This window comes from Triplophysa rosa, linkage group LG8 (assembly GCF_024868665.1).
Source record: "Triplophysa rosa linkage group LG8, Trosa_1v2, whole genome shotgun sequence".
In the NCBI taxonomy this organism is placed as follows: Eukaryota; Metazoa; Chordata; class Actinopteri; order Cypriniformes; family Nemacheilidae; genus Triplophysa; species Triplophysa rosa.
In genome coordinates this window covers 8004502-8022754 of record NC_079897.1, presented here as the reverse complement: position 1 = coordinate 8022754, position 18253 = coordinate 8004502, and the positions used below count along the sequence as shown (strand labels likewise).

General features: G+C 35.3%; 2 protein-coding genes and 1 pseudogene across 2 annotated transcripts; all 3 read right to left on the bottom strand.

Moving 5' to 3' along the window:
- Positions 1-5721: 5721 nt before the first annotated feature.
- Positions 5722-7188, bottom strand: LOC130558513 (1-phosphatidylinositol phosphodiesterase-like). Its single transcript, XM_057340963.1, has 4 exons — positions 7161-7188; positions 6924-6973; positions 5984-6462; positions 5722-5796 (listed from the first exon to the last, which is right to left on the bottom strand). Exons 1-4 carry the CDS (start codon positions 7170-7172, stop codon positions 5759-5761), a joined length of 579 nt encoding a protein of 192 aa, XP_057196946.1. The 5' UTR covers positions 7173-7188; the 3' UTR covers positions 5722-5758.
- Positions 7189-11048: 3860 nt separating this feature from the next.
- LOC130557747 (1-phosphatidylinositol phosphodiesterase-like) lies at positions 11049-13783 on the bottom strand. Its single transcript, XM_057339759.1, has 2 exons — positions 13743-13783; positions 11049-11922 (listed from the first exon to the last, which is right to left on the bottom strand). The coding sequence occupies exons 1-2, from the start codon at positions 13781-13783 to the stop codon at positions 11079-11081; spliced, it is 885 nt and encodes a 294-aa protein (XP_057195742.1). The 3' UTR covers positions 11049-11078.
- Positions 13784-14210: 427 nt separating this feature from the next.
- Positions 14211-16916, bottom strand: LOC130558290 (1-phosphatidylinositol phosphodiesterase-like; annotated as a pseudogene).
- Positions 16917-18253: the final 1337 nt, after the last annotated feature.

Genomic DNA, 18253 nt, shown 5'->3' with positions numbered 1-18253 from the left:
CACGTGCACGTTATCGCGAGCGCGGAAGGGGAGTTTCTTAACTATATACATGACCGCCCACTCCGCGATAACGTCATGTTGCCTCGCGCGCTTGTGTGTGTGTAGCTTATGCGTGAAGCAGACTTCGGGAGAAACAGAAGCGCCGACTGAATAGTGCACAACATGCTCTTTCATTTAAAAGACAAGACCCGATTACATTCTGTATTATCATGACAGTTTTTATGTTTGTTTTAAAATTGTATTACTATTTTTATTACGGGCTATTACTAAGGTTATTTATTTTACAAAGAATAAGTTTTATTCTTTTTAAAACTTTTGATGACGTTATAAATTCACTCTGGTGATGTCTGATCTCCTTTATTTTATATCATTAGAATCATTTGGACCTGAGGTTAACACCAACTCGCATAAAGCCAGAGATGGCAAAAGTACACACATCCTTTACTTAAGTAGAAGTACAGATACTCATGTTTAAAAGTACTCAAGTAAAAGTTGAAGTACTGACTAAACTTGTTTACTCAAGTAAAAGTATAAAGTATGGGCTCTAAAATGTACTTAAGTAAAAAGTAGCCAATACGACTACCTGTTTTAGAGTCACGCTCGTACCTCACAACTGAACTACCATTATGTAGAACACAAGCATAAAAAAGACTGATGTTAAAAATCTATTTGCCACTACCTAGGTAGTGGAAAAAAACAAATTTATAATACAATTATGATGTAAGATAAGAGTGTAAAGGACAAGCGTATTGATAATAATTGTGACAGAATTCCCTTTGTCTCAAGTTCTCNAATATTCATTCATTTTATCTTTTTTTTTAATTAACGAAGTGTTTTGTTTTCACCAAAAACTATAAACAAGTTAAGGTTTAAATGTCATCATATATTCTGAAGAGCAGCATGTTGAGCAGCACCACAAGATACAGAAAAAATGCACAACGGGTGTTTGGGATCTCATCTGATCTACGCTAGTGTTCATGATCTGATCTACCTTAGTGTTAATGATCTTATCTGATATCTGAGGGTGTTTGGGATCTCATCTGATCTATACTAGTGTTTGTGATCTGATCTCATCTACGCTAGTGTTCATGATCTGATTGAACTTTGACTGGATGATGAATTGTTTCTAAGTGGGCGACACAACAGGCTCATGTCGATGGTTAAACCTCTGGCTGTATCTCACTGCCTCTACGTCCTTTCACAAATTTAGCTCCTCTCTTGGAGAATGAGGGGCAACTCAATCTCCTCCTGAGGCATTTGGGCAACTTTCTGTAAGAAGACTTTCTCCAGAGACTGTGCCATCAGAACTATGTCATCCGTCGGCTGTTACAAAAAAGGCCACATTCACCACTTCTGTAGCCATGCAATGCAAGTGTCACTTATTTATGTTTGACACGATTACACAGGAAATGTCATCACAAAAAAATAATTGCCGTTTATCAAAACTGCACTTTCGAGGCCGTTTACAAGAGACCGTTTTCAACTGAAAAAAATTTATGGAAACGGTGATTTAGGGGACTGAAAACTAGGGCTGGGCGATCTTCCCAAAAAAAGCATATCACGATCTTCATATTCATAACAAAGAATCTCGATCCACGATTTGAATTGAAATACAGGGTTGTACATTAAGTTTTTTGCACATAGCACTGGTGCTACAGAGGTTTGAAGTTTTGTAGCACAGGCCAAACAATTGTACAGGTAGCAAAAGTATAAAACGTCTGTTATCATCTTTAAAAAACACAAATGAAGATCATCACAGACTGGTTAACAACAAAGGACATTAATGTTATATACAAATGGATCAATTAGGGCCATATCATTTTTTGTTTACCAATTTTTTATTGTTCTGTGTTGAATACTTGACAAATGAGAAAAAAACGAACCCCCTCTCTTTCTATCAACAGGTCTGGCTTTTGCTGAAACTAGTAACTTGGTATTAGCACCTATTGTATTATTGCTCATGTATGACATATCGCTTTATTGCTCCCTGGACTCTATGTAAGTCGCTTAGGATAATAGCGTCTGCTAAATGACTAAATGTAAATGTCCACGGTATCTGGTGAATGAACACCAATGGAACACGACTAAACCATAAAAAATCTAATTTTGTAATATAGTTTTAATGGTAAACAGCTGGTGGTTTCTAAAATTATTTCTAATAATTTTTTTAGGCTATTTGTTTATTTTTCAACAGGGTCAATTTGTAAACATCTACATTCATAACTTGATCAATTTAATCAGGTTTAGGCTGATCGATGACTTTTTAGATTTCTCCCCCAAAACGTACAATAAACCCAAAATGCAAGCCATTATTTTTGAAGTCCGACTCTGCAGACACCTTTGAGCAGCAGATGGTGTGAATGTCAAAACACCTAATTATTTTGTGAAGCAGGTGGTTTAATGGATTAAACCAAGTTATTGATTATTAATTCATTAAACCTATTAAAAGGGTCTTCAACAGGGGTCAGTGGTGGCGATGCAGGGGGCTCTCCAATCATTGTTTGACATCAAAAGAATAAAAAAAGAAAACGGGCCTCAAACAAAATGTGATAGAAGTTTATTTAAAATTGGGAGCATAAGGTTTCCACAATAAAATCTATTGAGTAATTTTAAAATGTTATGTAGAATACAAGAATGATTTTTTTAATATTTGTAATATAAGCATCACAAATGACTTATGAGAGTGGATTTAACATTGTCAATGTGTTGCAATAAATGGAATACATTGTGTCTCTCTATCATGCAGGATTGGCATCTTTCAGGAGCGGCTCGTGAAGTTGTGGTTCCTGTAAAACCACAAACAAACATACACAACTGAGAATTGTCATCATCACAGTGGATATGTTTGGTTGTTTTAATTGTCGTAAAAATGCAATACCTGCGCAGTCCCACTCTTCCTGCACAAAGCTTTCAGAGTCAGAACACAGAAACTGATGGTTACACAGAGCTGAAGAACTGCCAAAACTATCAATATTATATCCAGACCTCCGAGGATCAACTAGAGTAGGAAAAACATCAGTGTCAATAGACTAAACGCTATGTATGCACACAATGTATGGATGTGAATCTAAACGTATACTGGTCATTTTAATAAAACATTACAGCTCGCTAGTACAAATTTATTTACTGGACGCTTGGTCGTAAGGACATCTGATTCAGAAAAGTCTTACAACATCTTCAGAAAACAAAGTAAATCACCCGATTGAGATGCTTGTAGTACAGACAGCTTTCTGTGATCCGCTTCTATTCAGGGGAGGGTGTTGCACCTTCATAACGTGGATAGTAATGGTCATCACAGTACTGATTGCTGCCCCTTGCCAGGTCCACTGAACACAGAGCGACAGCTGTGATCGCCAGAACAGCACTTGCCATGTTCAGACTCACGGCGATGACCAGCTGTAACGCACAAACAATATAAACTGATGACACTGAGAAAACAGAACGGACAAAAATATACGTTATGGCTTTGATGCACACTCACCAGACAAGGACTGGGAAACTTGGCAGCAAGAACACACACGATTCCAATGGCAAGAAACTACAAGGCAAACAAATAAAAACTTGAAAATACATCAATTTAAAAAACAAGAGCCATTCTGAAAGCCACATGCTCACAGCAAGTCCAATTAAATGTCACTATCGACCATTTACTTTATACATTTATTTTACTACTAAAAGATAACGAAGAGGAGAAATATGTTTCTTACCACAGCACCAAGCCAAAAAGGTGCTTTAGTTTCCATGAGGTCATTGTATAAATGGACGCTTTCAAGAATAGCCCCCACCGCAATACTGATGACTCCCACTATCATCTGTACAATCTACAGAATAAAACAATAAATAGCACAGCTATTGACCAATCCAGGACTGAAAATATTCTTCTTATAATTAATAATCTATCAAAATTATATTTGTGTGACAGTAACTCACCCCAAGAGCTGTCTGGGTTTCTGTCAGCTTTCCTTTCAGCTTCTGAGCTACAGAACACACTGGACTGTAGCACAAGTTACCCAGAATCTGACACAGAAGTGGCCATTTGCTCTCTGGGTTTGTGGTGACAGAGATAACGGTCACACCGTCACCCTGAGACATTGTCAGAGACATCCTGAAGCTCTGAACGGAGCGAAGTGATGGAGTTCAACCTTCACACAGGTACAACAAGCCACAACAAAAACCAGTAAGGACAAACAAAGTATTATTATGTGCCACATTATTTATTCCACAAAATATTATTTAGTGAAAAAAAGTTCTGAATAGGGATTCATCATCTAGCCCAAAGAATAGTTTTAAACATATCCCACATTATTATCCTAAATAAAGTATTAATAGGGTACAGGGATGTAACAACATTTTCGATATCGTGTTATAGCAATAGCAAAATAATAGATGTTACCTTTGTCAAGGTCCAACTGGTGCAAATATTATTTTATTTTATAAAAGTGATTTTTAGGTCATTTGACCCATCTCATACTATAACTCATACCTCTAAGGATAAGAAAAGAGGATGGTTATTTAAGGTTTCCAAGTCATAGTTTGCCATTTTAAATATTGCAATAAATGTGTTATACCGAGGTATTATCGTGCAGTGAGATTTTGATATTGTTACATCCCTAATTGGGCATGCTGTCACTAGACATATAGTTTTGGTTAGCTTTCACAATGGGAACTGCTGTGTCAAATGTTTACTGACACCGTTTTGGTGCAAAATGTAAAATATATATATATATATATATATATATAAACCATTGTGTAAACAGAAATTGTAATGAATTGCATTTTAAATACTGACTTTTTATATTTAACTCACAACCTCTGACCTCTTTATAAAGCAGGTGAAATAATCAATTAAACTTTTCACTTTAATGAAAATCCCCAGGTCTCATTAAAACATGATACGTGGAAATGTATAACATTTTGTTTCTGAACACGTTTTAAAACGTTGCTAAATTTTCATATGAGGAAGTTTTACCTGACACAGGTACAGTCTGCTGAACAAGGAAGTTGTTGAGATATAGATCACGCTTTGTTACTTGTTAACATTTCCCATGTGATATCCGTCAAGTTTATTAAAAAAACAATATTTAAATACATGTAAGGTAAAAACGTACTTTAATCCAGAAGAGTATCCTCAACGAAGCCCTGTTTAGAAGTCCGTCGACAGATACCAAGTCACGTGACTTCAGCTACGGTAATCGACGTCACGACATTTATTGTTCAACTATTTGTTTGACAGCAATTCGTAATGTTCTGCTTTGACACCAGAGGGAGTTAAAACACATGAATAAAATCACAGATATACTTATGGATGCTTATGTTTATTTCTCTAGATCAACTGGACTTTTCTGCTCTAAATATAAAATTAAATTACAGACATTTGCAACAATGTTTAAATCATGTAAAAAAAAATAAGAGTAGCTGTAACCAAGATTTTAAAGCTTGAAATATTACAAAGTTGATTTGTTTCAAATGACAGTTTATCCATTCCAAACTACTTTTTTATAGCCTAATGTAATCAGATGTGCATTGTGATGAACACTCAGCGATGATTTCTATACATGGTAATATGTTATTGGTTTAATAAAACAGAATTAGGGTGAACATTTGTTTTAGTTATTGAAATTAATGACCATTTGAATTAAGTCAAAGCCTGGAAAGTCCATTGCTATGATACCAAAACAAATCTTAGGATTTTTAGACGACACCTCATCGAGATATCCATACAGCCAGGGGTCGATTTCCTTAGCTATTCTTTTAGGTGTTAAAAGCATCCCTCCCAGTGTACCAATGCCTGTGCCGCTAGAATAGGTCAGAACAACAGAACTTTGAAGATCATCTCCACAATACTCATCAGCTTTTCTCAGATTCTCTCGAATGTCATTCTCCTTGTCCTCAACATGAGTGACTTCATAATCTCCTTTTGTGTCCGTTTCCAACAGCGAGACGCCCAGCTTAAAGCTGTCTTTCTGAACAAAAACAACCTTACCTCTAACATCACCCATTGTTGGTATCAAAGATTGAAACCAGATATCGCTGTCATTTTCGATCATGTTTTGAATCAGCTCCTGAACATCGCTTTTATCAAACAAGTCAGGTTTTACTCGGACGAGCACCGTTTCACTCCTGAATTCAGACAGAAATGCCTTGATCGTATTAAGAACCTTGGGGAAAGATGAATGTTCATAAATCACTCCGTGCATGACATACAACTTTTTTTCAAAAGCAAACACTCTCAGATCCAGGTAGCGTATCCCAGCCTTCAGCTGGTCCTCCAGAGACCATGCCTGGCATTCTGCCGCCGGTCCTCCATAAAGAGCCATGGTGTCATGGGTACCAGGAATGGTGATGTCAGAAATCAACTGGTGATCATCCAGAGTTTGCATCCAGCCAATGTTGTAGGAATCAGGGAGATTGAGAGTCATCTTGTCATTGAAGCCTTGTTCTTGACCTCTGCTTTTAAGAAAACTGTGACGCAATATCAGAGCATGAGATCAGCAATGTTCTCGGCAAGAAGGCCATTCTTCAAATTAGAATGGGTAAATAAAATAGAACGGCGCACAATGAAAAGTGTTTGACAACGTTATCTGTACTCAAGTCACTCGATTATTTTTCTAGGACACAACGTCAAAAGGAAATGAATTCGTTTTTTAAATCAAGTTAAACGACGTTATTGTAGTTGCTATAAAAATATGAAACATTTTAAAGAAAATGAAAGAATATTCTCTCTGTATCTCAACTATGCAACAATGAAATTAAATGGAGAGAAAATAAAACTTTTGCTTAAATTTCATGCATATAAGAAATTTCTCCTAAAAATAAAAACTTCAGAAATCCAAAAATGTATTGAATTTAGAAATCCAAAAATGTAAATCCAAATTTACCCAAATCCAGATCATTTTACATCTACAATCGTCTTTTATACTCACAGAAGCATCAGGAAAAACAGACTCTTTCCATTAACCGCCATCTTAATCTCCTTTATGCATATAGCAGAAACAATGCATTAGTAAGAGATCTTTCTTTTAATGAAAGTTTTGAAAAATAACTTTTTATTTAAAGTTTTCTTTAAGAAATTCTAACAGAAGAACAAACATATCACAGTAAAGAAATTGTTTAATTGTAACATTTTGGACTACAAAAAGAGAAAGAAACAAAATAGTTACCTCACACTTCATGTGCAAGAAACCACCTTTCCTCGGTCGAACAATACCAACAAGGAAAGGGTCTTTTATATAGTGGTGAGAAAGGCTGTGGGGCGTGTTCAGATTAAATTTTTTTCTTTTATCAGTGTTTGGTGAAGGAGCAGTATTAGATCTAGAGGTCACCCTCAACAAAGAGATTTACTCTTGACTTAACAATGATTGTAGAGTGTATGCACATAATCTGCAGCCGTCTCTTACTTCTGTCACAATTATTAGACCAAACACTACAATGACTGACATGTTTGAATTTGAGGAAATTTAAGGTTGGAGCTGTGGCTTTGTGCACAGACTATAGCACAACATCTTTTTGAATGACCTGATTTGAGCCCGTGGTCTTTTTCCGGTCCTACTGCCTCTTTCCTCCCCTATCGCTTCCTGTGTCTCTCTATACCATCCTCTCTATAATAAAGGTGATCCCCAAATCATTTCAATATTTACTTTTCCCATGCATTCTGGGAACTTAATGTATTTACAAGTCAATGAAAATTATTCCTGTCAGCTAAAGTGATTAAATAGTATAGGGGTGAGACCAGCCACGAGATTGGGTTTATGAGACGAGATAAGATTTTTACACCCATGATGAAAAAAGTCATCGTTTATTAAACTCAAAATCACAAATTACAAAAAAACGGTGCATTTTGAAATCACCTTGTAATCGTTTTACATATTAATTATATGTTTCAAAAGTGGCTGGGAAATTTTCATTTCACCATCAAAATCTTGTCGCGCTTTAGTCTCGCAAGATCTTGTGGCACGCGATCTTCCCTATAAAGTACACTGTAAAACTTTGCTGTAGTTTTTGCAGCAGGTTTACCAGTAACTTACTGTAGATTTAATTACTACTTAATATACTTTCCAATTAGTCCTGTTTTCAATTACTTATATCAAAATTAAAACACATTGACTTTTGAGATTCAAAACGAGCAAGAAGAGACTGACATTAGCACAGCAACACTGCAAAAAATGACATTCTTCCTAAGCATTTTTCTCTTGTTTTTTTTTTGTAAAAACATTTAAAACTTCTTAAATTGCGATACATTTACATAACAAGAAAAGTGACCCAAGATATTAAGTATTGTTTTATGAAAGAAAAATATATAAACTATGTAAGTTTATGCTCAAAACAAAATTGTACATTAAATCTACAGTAAGTTAGTGGCAAACCCGCTGCGAAATTACAGCAAAGTTTTACAGTGTAGACACATGCATTGCTGAAAATCAAGTGTATGTCTTTCGATCATGTCTTGGATCCATTACATTCATGTTTTGTCATGATCCTGTCTTTCAAGTCTAGTGATTTTTCTAGTTTCTCGTGGACCGGGTCATGGCAGCCTCGTTTCTTGTGTCTTTCGTGTTTGTTACATTCTGTGTCGGAAAGAAATTTCCTTTGTTTGTTTCTTTGTGCCTGTGATCTCCTGTTTCGTATCTTGACCCCGCTCCCTTGTTTCCTTGTCCGGCTTCCCGCCAGTGTTTCACCCCACAAATTAGGCCCTCATTTTATCACCCTATTTAATGCCCTTGTGTTTGCTGTTTTGTGCGGCTTTGTTTTGATGTGTTACCCGCTGTATTATTGTCCTGATTCCTGTCGCTGAGCCAAGCTACCCCGTGCAGTTTCTAGTTTTGAGTTTTAATGAAGTGTTTTGTTTTGTTCGTGTTTTTTCCCCACTTGTGGGATTTTGTTCATAAATAAAAAAAAAGACTTTCTAGTAATGTCTGCATCTGGGTTCTGTCTGAAAATCATGACATGTGTTATTTTATGTATTTTAAATATATTTTATTTAAATCGTTTGCTTAATTTCAATTATTGAAAATAATCGTTTTTTTGAGCATATGTGCTGCAAGCCCAAAATTCACAGTGACACATAGAGAACACCTTAAATGTTTCGTAAAAAGAAATATATATTACAATATGTTCTCAATACGTGTGGGAAGGGTAAGCCCTATACGGTATGGGGACAAAATGTCCCCACAAAGATGGCAATATCCAAAATCCTTGTCCTTGTGGGGACATTTTTTGGTCCCCATGAGGAAACGAGCTTATAAATCATACAGAATTAACTTTTTTGAAAATCTAAGAGAGCAGACAGTTTTGTGTGATTGTTAGGGTTAGGGGGTGGGTTAGGGGTAGGGAATATGATATACAATTTGTACAGTATAAAAACCATTGCGTCTATGGAATGTCCCCATAAAACATGGAAACCCAACATGTGTGTGTGTGTGTGTGCGCGTGTGTGTGTGTGTGGGAAGGGTAAACCCTACGGTATGGTGTTGTGGAAAAATATCAGTCTTGTAGTTCAAAAAATCTCTCAGACAAAGAAGGTCCGGGTGTCAAGGAGTTAACTTTATTTGCTCGAGCCAAACAAAGTGAGATGTTCAAAGTCATCTAAAAACCAAGTGTTTTCAGTCTACAGTTATAGTAAAACTTCTGAAAGGTGGTCCTTTCTAAAACCAATCAGGTAGATTCCCGTTATCTCTTATTTTTATTAACCAATTGTTGTTTTCTGCCACCAATATATCCCAGGCAACAAGGTGCGTATCTATTCGTGGTAGGCTGGCTATTACCTAATTTTTAAAATATATTTTTATATATCCTCGCCCACCACAATTATGTAATGGTCATCATGACCTGTTTCCCCTTCTTCACCTCCTGTGGTAAAACTGTGGCCTTGCTCAATGTAGATTATAGTCATAGTAACGGGGCGGAACATGCCCAGATTTGGTCATACTGTAGGGTTGGGGCCGGAAAAAGTCCCCAGATTTCATAAACACTGCCAGACATCAAAAACACAGCTGTGCAGGGTGCTTTTCAGAATCCATACAAAGTGTTTAAAACGAAAGAGCGCATACATAGTGAATAATGATCAAAAACATTAAAGAAGATCAAAAAACATAAAACATATTCATGAATTCCTCCATAATGGGGACAAAATGTCCCCACAAAGATGGCAATATTCAAAATCCTTGTCCTTGTGGGGACATTTTTTGGTCCCCATGAGGAAACGAGCTTATAAATCATACAGAATTACTTTTTTGAAAATCTAAAAGAGCAGACAGTTTTTGTGATTGTTAGGGTTAGGGGGTGGGTAGGGTAGGGAATATGATACAGTTTGTACAGTATAAAAACCATTGCGTCTATGGAATGTCCCCATAAAACATGGAAACCCAACATGTGTTGTGTGTGTGTGCGCGTGTGTGTTGTGTGTCAAGGGTAAACCCACGATCATGGGGACAAAATGACCCACCAAAGATGGCCAATATTCAAAATCTTGTCCATGTGGACATTTTTGTCCCCAGAGGAAACGAGTGATAATCATACAGAATTAATTTTTTGAAAATCTAAAGAGCAGACAGTTGTTGTGATTGTTAGGTTAGGGGGTTAGGAATTGTGTGTGTGTGTGTGTGTGTGTGTGTGTGTGTGTGTGTGTGTGTGTGTGTGTGTGTGTGTGTGTGTGTGTGTGTGTGTGTGTGTGTGTGTGTGTGTCAGTGTGTGTGTAATTTAATGTATTTCTTACAGTTAACATGTTTTCATGTGCAACTTTGTAACAATGAAATTTGTAAAAAGCCCTATGTAAATAAAAGTTGAGTTGAGAATTATTGATGAAGAAAAAAAGGCAAAAATATAAATATGGTTCTGTAGGCTGCTGTATTGCCTGACAGAAGAACTATTAAATAAGACACAGTTTTAGGCAAGAAAATATTTTGAGCGTATAAAATAAAACAATAAGAGAGTGGCAAATGACTCCACATACTTTATTAGATTTTTTTTAGATTTTTAGATTTTTACTGAGATAATAACAGAAATCACACACTTTACTAAAGTATTCTGTCATACTTTTGAAATGTGTTCAGTTTTTAGATCGAATCAAATGATTTAAAGCCTCAACGATTAAGGTTGATGATTGTTTGAATCAAATCAACACCTGGAAAGTCCATGGCTATGATGCCAAAACTAGGTTTGGGGTTGTCAGTAGACACATGTTTGAGATAAGTATACAGCCAAGGGTTCATTTGCTTTGCTACTCTTTTGGGGGTTAAACCCTTAAATAAACCCTTCAATGAACCAATGCCTGTGCCACTTGAATAGTTCAGAATAACACAACCATTTCTACATGTTTCTCTAGCCTGATTCAGGTGATTCTTAATTTTTTCCTTCTTTTGTTCAACATCAGTTACTTTAAAGTCACCTTTCTTATCTGTTTCAGTAAGAGGGACCCCCAGTTTAAAGTCGCCTTTCTGAACATAAACAATCTTTCCTCTTACTTGACCAATTCTTGGCATTGAACAATTGATCCAGCTAATAGTCTTATTAATCTCTTTTTTAACCAAATCTGGAACTTTGTCTCTGAGGAGAAAGACAGGCTTAACTCTCACAAGCACAATCTCAGTGGGGTAACTATGCAAAAATTCCTTAATTGTCTTTTGAACTTCAGGAAATGTTATACGTTGGTAAATTATTCCATGTTTAATTTTCAAACCTTCTCCAGACACTCTAAGATCAAAGTAACGTATCCCAGCCTTTAGCTGGTCCATCAGTGACCATGCCTGACATTTTGCTAATGGTCCTCCATGAAGGGCCAAGGCATCATGAGTACCAGGAATAGTGATTTCAGAGATGAACTTGTTATCATCTAGAGTTGCCATCCAGCCAATGTTGTAAGAATCAGGAAGAATGAGAGTTTTCTGATCATTAAATACTTGTAGTTGACCACTACTCTTCTGCAGTCTGTCAAACAAAATCAGAATATCAGATTAACAATGTCAATGGTTAGTTCTTCATATAAACCAGCTGTGCAGTAATGTTACAAATCTATTTTCTTCTCTTTGTATGTTGACTTTTTTAGGAGAACATATTGAAGCAGACAAGCAATATAAGATTAAATATTTGCAAAATGATTTAAGCGTCGCTAGCAAAAACATATTTAGTCTGAATACATTCTGTTGCATTGATGCCAATTGAGCAGCATGGCTGCACAAAAATAAATAGCTAATCTAAATTTAAATTTAACCAAACTGGGATGCCTGTGCTAAAGCCAGCAAACAAAGACAAAAATATATATTTTAAAGTCACAATTTGGGAAAAAAGAATAACAATAACCTTACATTGATTTCACAAAAAGAAATATATAAATATAAAAAAGAATGAACAATTCATTTATTAGATTCATTCTTGGGAGGTTTTAAATGCATAACTTTCTGACAACATATAAGGGCATAGTCCAAGACATAAAATGAGACCCCACAAATGAAGTTTTCCATTTTGCAATTCTGTCTTAAATTTGCTCCATCAAAATGAATAAAATAACTTCAAATTGTCCATTTTTTATGAATCATAATTTCTGATAATTGTCACTGTTTAATTTTTTTATTTGACATGTTTTGGTAGTTGCATTGTAGAATTAAAGATGCAAAAGTGTCGTCTGACATTATTCTTTTAAAATGATTTTTTACCAGGATCCGATGTTTATATTAAAAGTTCACTTTAATGGCAAAGAGGGCATATTGCCATTAAAGTGAAATCACTGAACCTAAACACAGGACTCGGGAGTCTACACTGAAAAAAAAGATACTTTAAACTAACTTAATTAAATTATGGACAGTGGTTCCACACAACAGAAATATGTTATCTCTACTCAAATACTTTTGATTAACTAAACTGAACTGAGTATACTTAAACAACAATGTCCAAAGAATGTCCAAATAACTTGAATCAATTAATTTCATCCTACTACAAGTATTTAAGTAGAGATAATGAAAAGACCCGCTGATTCTCGTTCATGAGCGACATGAATGATCAGTCATCTCGTTCGTAAACGAACGGAATGAGCTGCTATCTCACTCGTAAACGAAATGAAAGAGGAGGTCTCTCCTTTAACAAGTACAGAAATGGACACAATCTAAAGACACTTACGCAAATGAACCATGGTTTTAATATAGTAAAGGTAGTAACCATCTTTTTGGTGTACTTTGTCTTCTTACCATGCCAATACAAATGGTTGTACTGTAAATATCGTGGATAGATATCCAACAATACTCAAATAGATTTCGTAAACTGGTTCAAAATAATTGTATTGTGTTAACTTGATTTATTTAAGTAAATTGAACAAGCAACACATATTATTTTGATATTCTACTTGATTGAAACATGTTCATTTAAAATGTAAACATTTAGTTTAAATTTAATTTAATTTTAGCCAAGGCATTACTGTTTTTATTCTCAGTATTCTCTAAAACAAAATGAATTGTTTAAATAAAGTGAACAGTATAGTAAAATCATTTTTTTGAGTGTAATAAAAACGCAAATTTTACCAGAAAATTCCAAACGGCACGGATTCGACATCTGAACTCTTTCACTTGTAGGTTGTAGAATTAATGCACTAATGGTGCACATTGAAAAAAAAATCCCTCATCCTATCAGTATTTAATGCAAACATTGTATTACATTTCCTTCATAGTAATTATATTTCTAATGTACCTAACTCCAAAATGCTCACCCACAAAAATAAAACAAATCAAATACATTAACTGTTGTTGTTTTATACTCACAGAAGCAGCAGGATGCACAGAAATGTCCCTGTAACTTTCATCTTGGTCATTACCTGTTCAGCACAGAATTAAGCAATACCTTAGTACAACACTATAGCTGCGAAAATGTGTGCACACCAAAATAAAACTTAAAATTCATTATAGTAATACATGAGCATTACATGTTTCATAAATTGAATGTGAGAAGCCACGTTCCCTTAACTTAAATAGCTCCAGTTTCCTTGTAAAACACTTAAATATCCCATAAATGTGATCTTAAATAAACATTTTATTCAGTGCCACTTACCGGAAACGTAAACTTAACAAAACGGCTGCAGCTGTGAAACCCACTCAGGCAATGTGTGGTTGGATCTTGAAGCAAATAAGCTAACACTCAAATCAAATCCTAATACTCACGTCCTGGATGTGTGACAATGCGCCCTTTACAGTACCAGAGAGACTCATCTGATTCTCAACTTTAATAAGGAAACAAACGAATCTTATATAGACAGATAATTTCGTAACTGATGAATATATGCTGACATAAACATTAACTATTGGTTAAATGAATGACTTCATATAGTTACTAGGTAGGAGTAAGATGTAATTTTACGGCAAACAGACTCATACTGAAACTTGAAGTATTTCAGAACCAAACACATATGACCTACGTGACCACCAAGGGTCAAGAAAGTAGTGCACTGTGTCGAAATATAGTAAACTATAAAAATCATACAATCATAAAAAATAAGATTGATAAAATGATATGGTCATAAAATATTATGCATTGGCCGTTTTAAATCATGCATTTGATTTAGTGTTATTGTGACCAAAAGCAACCCTGTATAAAAACTTAATTTTACTGATTTTTTCAGATTTTTCACGTACAATATCCAAAAACAGTTTTACAATATTTTACTGTTAGATTACTGTACAGTTGGGTTTTTGAAATATGTTCCAAAACCGTCAAATTACCAAAAAAGGCAGCACATTTAGCTACAAGAAAAACAGAGAAACCCATGTAATTTTATGGGAAAAACTGTTATTTTACAGAATATTTTCTAGCACCCCAGCTCTGTTTTTAATGGGATTTTTTTACAGTGATTTATGATGAACTGCCTTCCATTACTTAGTGGCTACCAAGACCATATACCTACCACCGAATCTGACTAAATTAGGTGGTAACAGATCCGGGCACGTATTCACAACATTTGATCTTCTTACCAATTAGTAAAAATTTCTAGTTGAGAGTTTCATTCAAATCTGCTGAGAGTTGTAGCAAAAATGTAATGTTACTGCCATTAGACTTTACAATTCATCCACCTTATCATCAACCCTCCACCTCAAAAACTAGAAACTCCACCATCTATACTTCCAACCGCACAAATGTATATGTCATTCTTTTTCACTTGAAAAAAACAGTTAGTTTTGCAACTTTGACGTTACAACATCATGAACATCCTATGCCTTCCTTTTTGTCATGTTTCACTTCCTATAAAATTATATTTGCATGGTATGTAAACCATCCTTTAAACAACTGTAAAATGTAACTTGAACGTCAGTTTGATGCTTTCCTTTCCTGATAATGAGTTTTTTTTATGAGTTAATTAAGATAAATGATCTTTTGAATCAAATCAGTGCCTGGAAAGTCCATGGCTATGATCCCGAAACAAGTTTTGGGCTCTTGGGGTTTAGCATTCTCATTCAAATAATTATACAGAAAAGGATTAATTTCCTCTGCTACTCTTTTTGGGGTTAAACCCCTCAATGTACCCATCCATGTACCAAGTCCTGTGCCACTTGAGTAGCTCAGAACAACACACCCATCTCTACATGACTCTACAGCATGATTCAAGTGATTCTTAATTTTCTCCATTTTTTCTTCAACACGAGTTACTTTATAGTCACTATCCTCATCCATTTCAGAAAGAGGAACACCCAGTCTAAAATTGTTATTCTGAACATACACAATTTTTCCTCTTACTTCACCAATTCTTGGTACTGAAGAACTGACCCAGCTAATAGAAGATTTAATCTCGCTTTTAACCAAATCCGGAACTTTGGTTTCGAAGAAAAAAGCAGGCTTAATGCTGACAAGCACTATCTCTGTGGGGTAATTAGATTAAAAATCCCCGATTGTCTTTTGAACTTCAGGGAATGATGTATATTGGTAAGCTATTCCATGCATAATATGCAAGTTATATTCCGAAACTCTAAGATCCAGATAACGTATTCCAGACTTTAGTTGGTCCATCAGTGACCATGCCTGGCATTCTGCTAACGGTCCTCCATAAAGAGCCATGGTGTCATGGGTACCAGGAATGGTGATGTCAGAAATTAACTTGTCATCATGGAGAGTTTGCATCCAGCCAATGTTGTAAGAATCAGGGAGATGGAGTGTCTTCTCATCATTAAATACTTGTAGTTGACCAAGACTCTTCTGCAGTCTGTGAAATAAAATCTGAATTTTAGTTCAACAACGTCAAAGGATATTTTTTTAGATCTGTTGTTAAGGACAGTGATATGGCCAAAGATTACAAAATCATCATTTATTCTTTTGATGATTATTTTTATGTTAAAACTTCTTGCAGCAGACAAGGAAAAATAAAAGTCAGATGCTGAAATAGCTGCAAAATGACATATTAGTCTGAATACATAGATAAAGACGTCAATTTAAAATTATAACACAGCTACCAGCTTTATTATTTTTTCTGTTTGCTTACGAAACAAAAATAAAAAGTCTTTTAAAGCTCCAAAGTTTAAAACGAATAAAAAGTAAAAACGAATAATCAGAACAAATACATTTTACAAAATTGGTTTGAATGCTTTGCAGTTCTGTCTTCAATTTGCATAAGAATAAATCAAATGTAAAATTGGTATATTCATTTTCAATTTTTCAGAAGTACTTTACAAATAAATAATTGTCTCTCAGTTTAATTTGTGGAATTTTTCGATGGTGTGAATCGAAGGAAGAACTACAAAGCATTACACGGATCATTGTGTCGATTAGTATTTAATGTGAAAGTTAAATGACATTTCTGTTATATTAGCCTAATTGTATTTTTAAATGACCCAACTCCAAACTGCTCACCCGTAGTGGGAAATAACATAAAAAATAAAATACATTTCATTGTTTTTATACTCACTGAAGCAACAGGATCCACAGAAATGTACCAGTCGTTTTCATCTTTTTTATTACCTAGCACAAAATTAAACAATACAAATGAACATAGTTGCACAATTACAATTGCAAATATTTTCATATGAAACCATGCTTTTATTTTATATGTTATTACTTCATCGATTGAGAAAACACATAACCCTAATTTAATTGAGTAATGCGGTGCCTCCCTAAACTTGTACATTTAAGTTCACTTGATGCTAATGAAGTTTGAACTTAAACTGTTAAATTGACTTATATAAATTGACTTATATGCGTACACTGCTCCAGGTGTACGTGTGTTCACCACTTGCTGTGCGTGTGTTCACTACTCTCTGGATGGGTTAAATGCAGAGGTCACATTTCGGGTATGGGTCACCATATCTGACTAATAGGTCACTTTCACTTCACTTCATTATTCCGCAAACTCCTCGTGGGAGCATATAGGGCCTCAACAACAGTCTTCCAGCAAACTCCGTTTTGAGCGACTCTGGGCCCACAACCATCCAGCTGCCTTGTGGGTTCCACTCCAGTGCCTGTTTGGTGACATTTTCATGGCTCTTACGGAGGGTGTGAACTATCCAACTCCATTTCCTCTTGCGTATTTCTTTGTCAATAGGCAGCTGGTTTGTTTGCTTCCACAAGCTTGAGTTTGATATATTTTCTGGCCATCTAATGTGTAGAATGCAGTGGAGGCATCGGTTGATAAAAGTTTGGAGTGTGTTTGTGGCTGGCAGGTTTCAGATCCGTACAACAAGACAGCCTTATTGTTGAGGCAATGAAAACCAATATCTGTTTGGATCAGGTGATAATGATTGTAGTCTTTGAGCAGTTACCTAAATAATTGCTCATGAGTGCATTGTGTTATTGATTTATGACTATTGTGTGATGATACATTGTGAGATTAAAGCAGTGGTATGGCTTATTATACTTCTTTGAACTGACAGAAAATACACACACATAAAAAACCTTTAAATTGGTGAATCAATCAGACATCAAAAATAAGTGTTTGTAACTCAAAAATCGAGACAATCAACAATCATAGTACAAAACTCATTCATGATTCCCAGCATGCATTGCAATTCATCTGTTTATCTGAATTAGTTTGATGATTGTCACCATTGTTGAGGTTTGTATGATGAGTGTTGATGTCAGGAAAATTTTCTGTTTAATTTGGCACAGTATCTTAGCGTTTTGAACCAGAACACTCAAATCAGTCATCAACTCCATTTAGTATTATTTATCAGTTTTTTACAGCTTGACACCCATCACAAAAAGTTACCTACTCCAAGAGGAAAGAGAATTAACTTAATGAAGCCAAGAATTCCAACTGAAGCAAACATATGCTTCATCAGATCGTTTTGTTTGGAAG

Excerpts from the sequence above, each read along its gene's own strand:
- LOC130557747 (XM_057339759.1), bottom strand. The coding sequence starts at position 13,783 with ATGAAAGTTACAGGGACATTTCTGTGCATCCTGCTGCTTCT. Across the intron at positions 11,923-13,742 it reads CTGTGCATCCTGCTGCTTCT|ACTGCAGAAGAGTAGTGGTC; the intron begins GTGAGTATAAAA and ends TTTGTTTGACAG.
- LOC130558513 (XM_057340963.1), bottom strand. Across the intron at positions 6,463-6,923 it reads CTGTTTTTCCTGATGCTTCT|TTTTCTTAAAAGCAGAGGTC; the intron begins GTGAGTATAAAA and ends ATTGCGTCACAG. Across the intron at positions 5,797-5,983 it reads AACAATGGGTGATGTTAGAG|CGGCACAGGCATTGGTACAC; the intron begins GTAAGGTTGTTT and ends GACCTATTCTAG.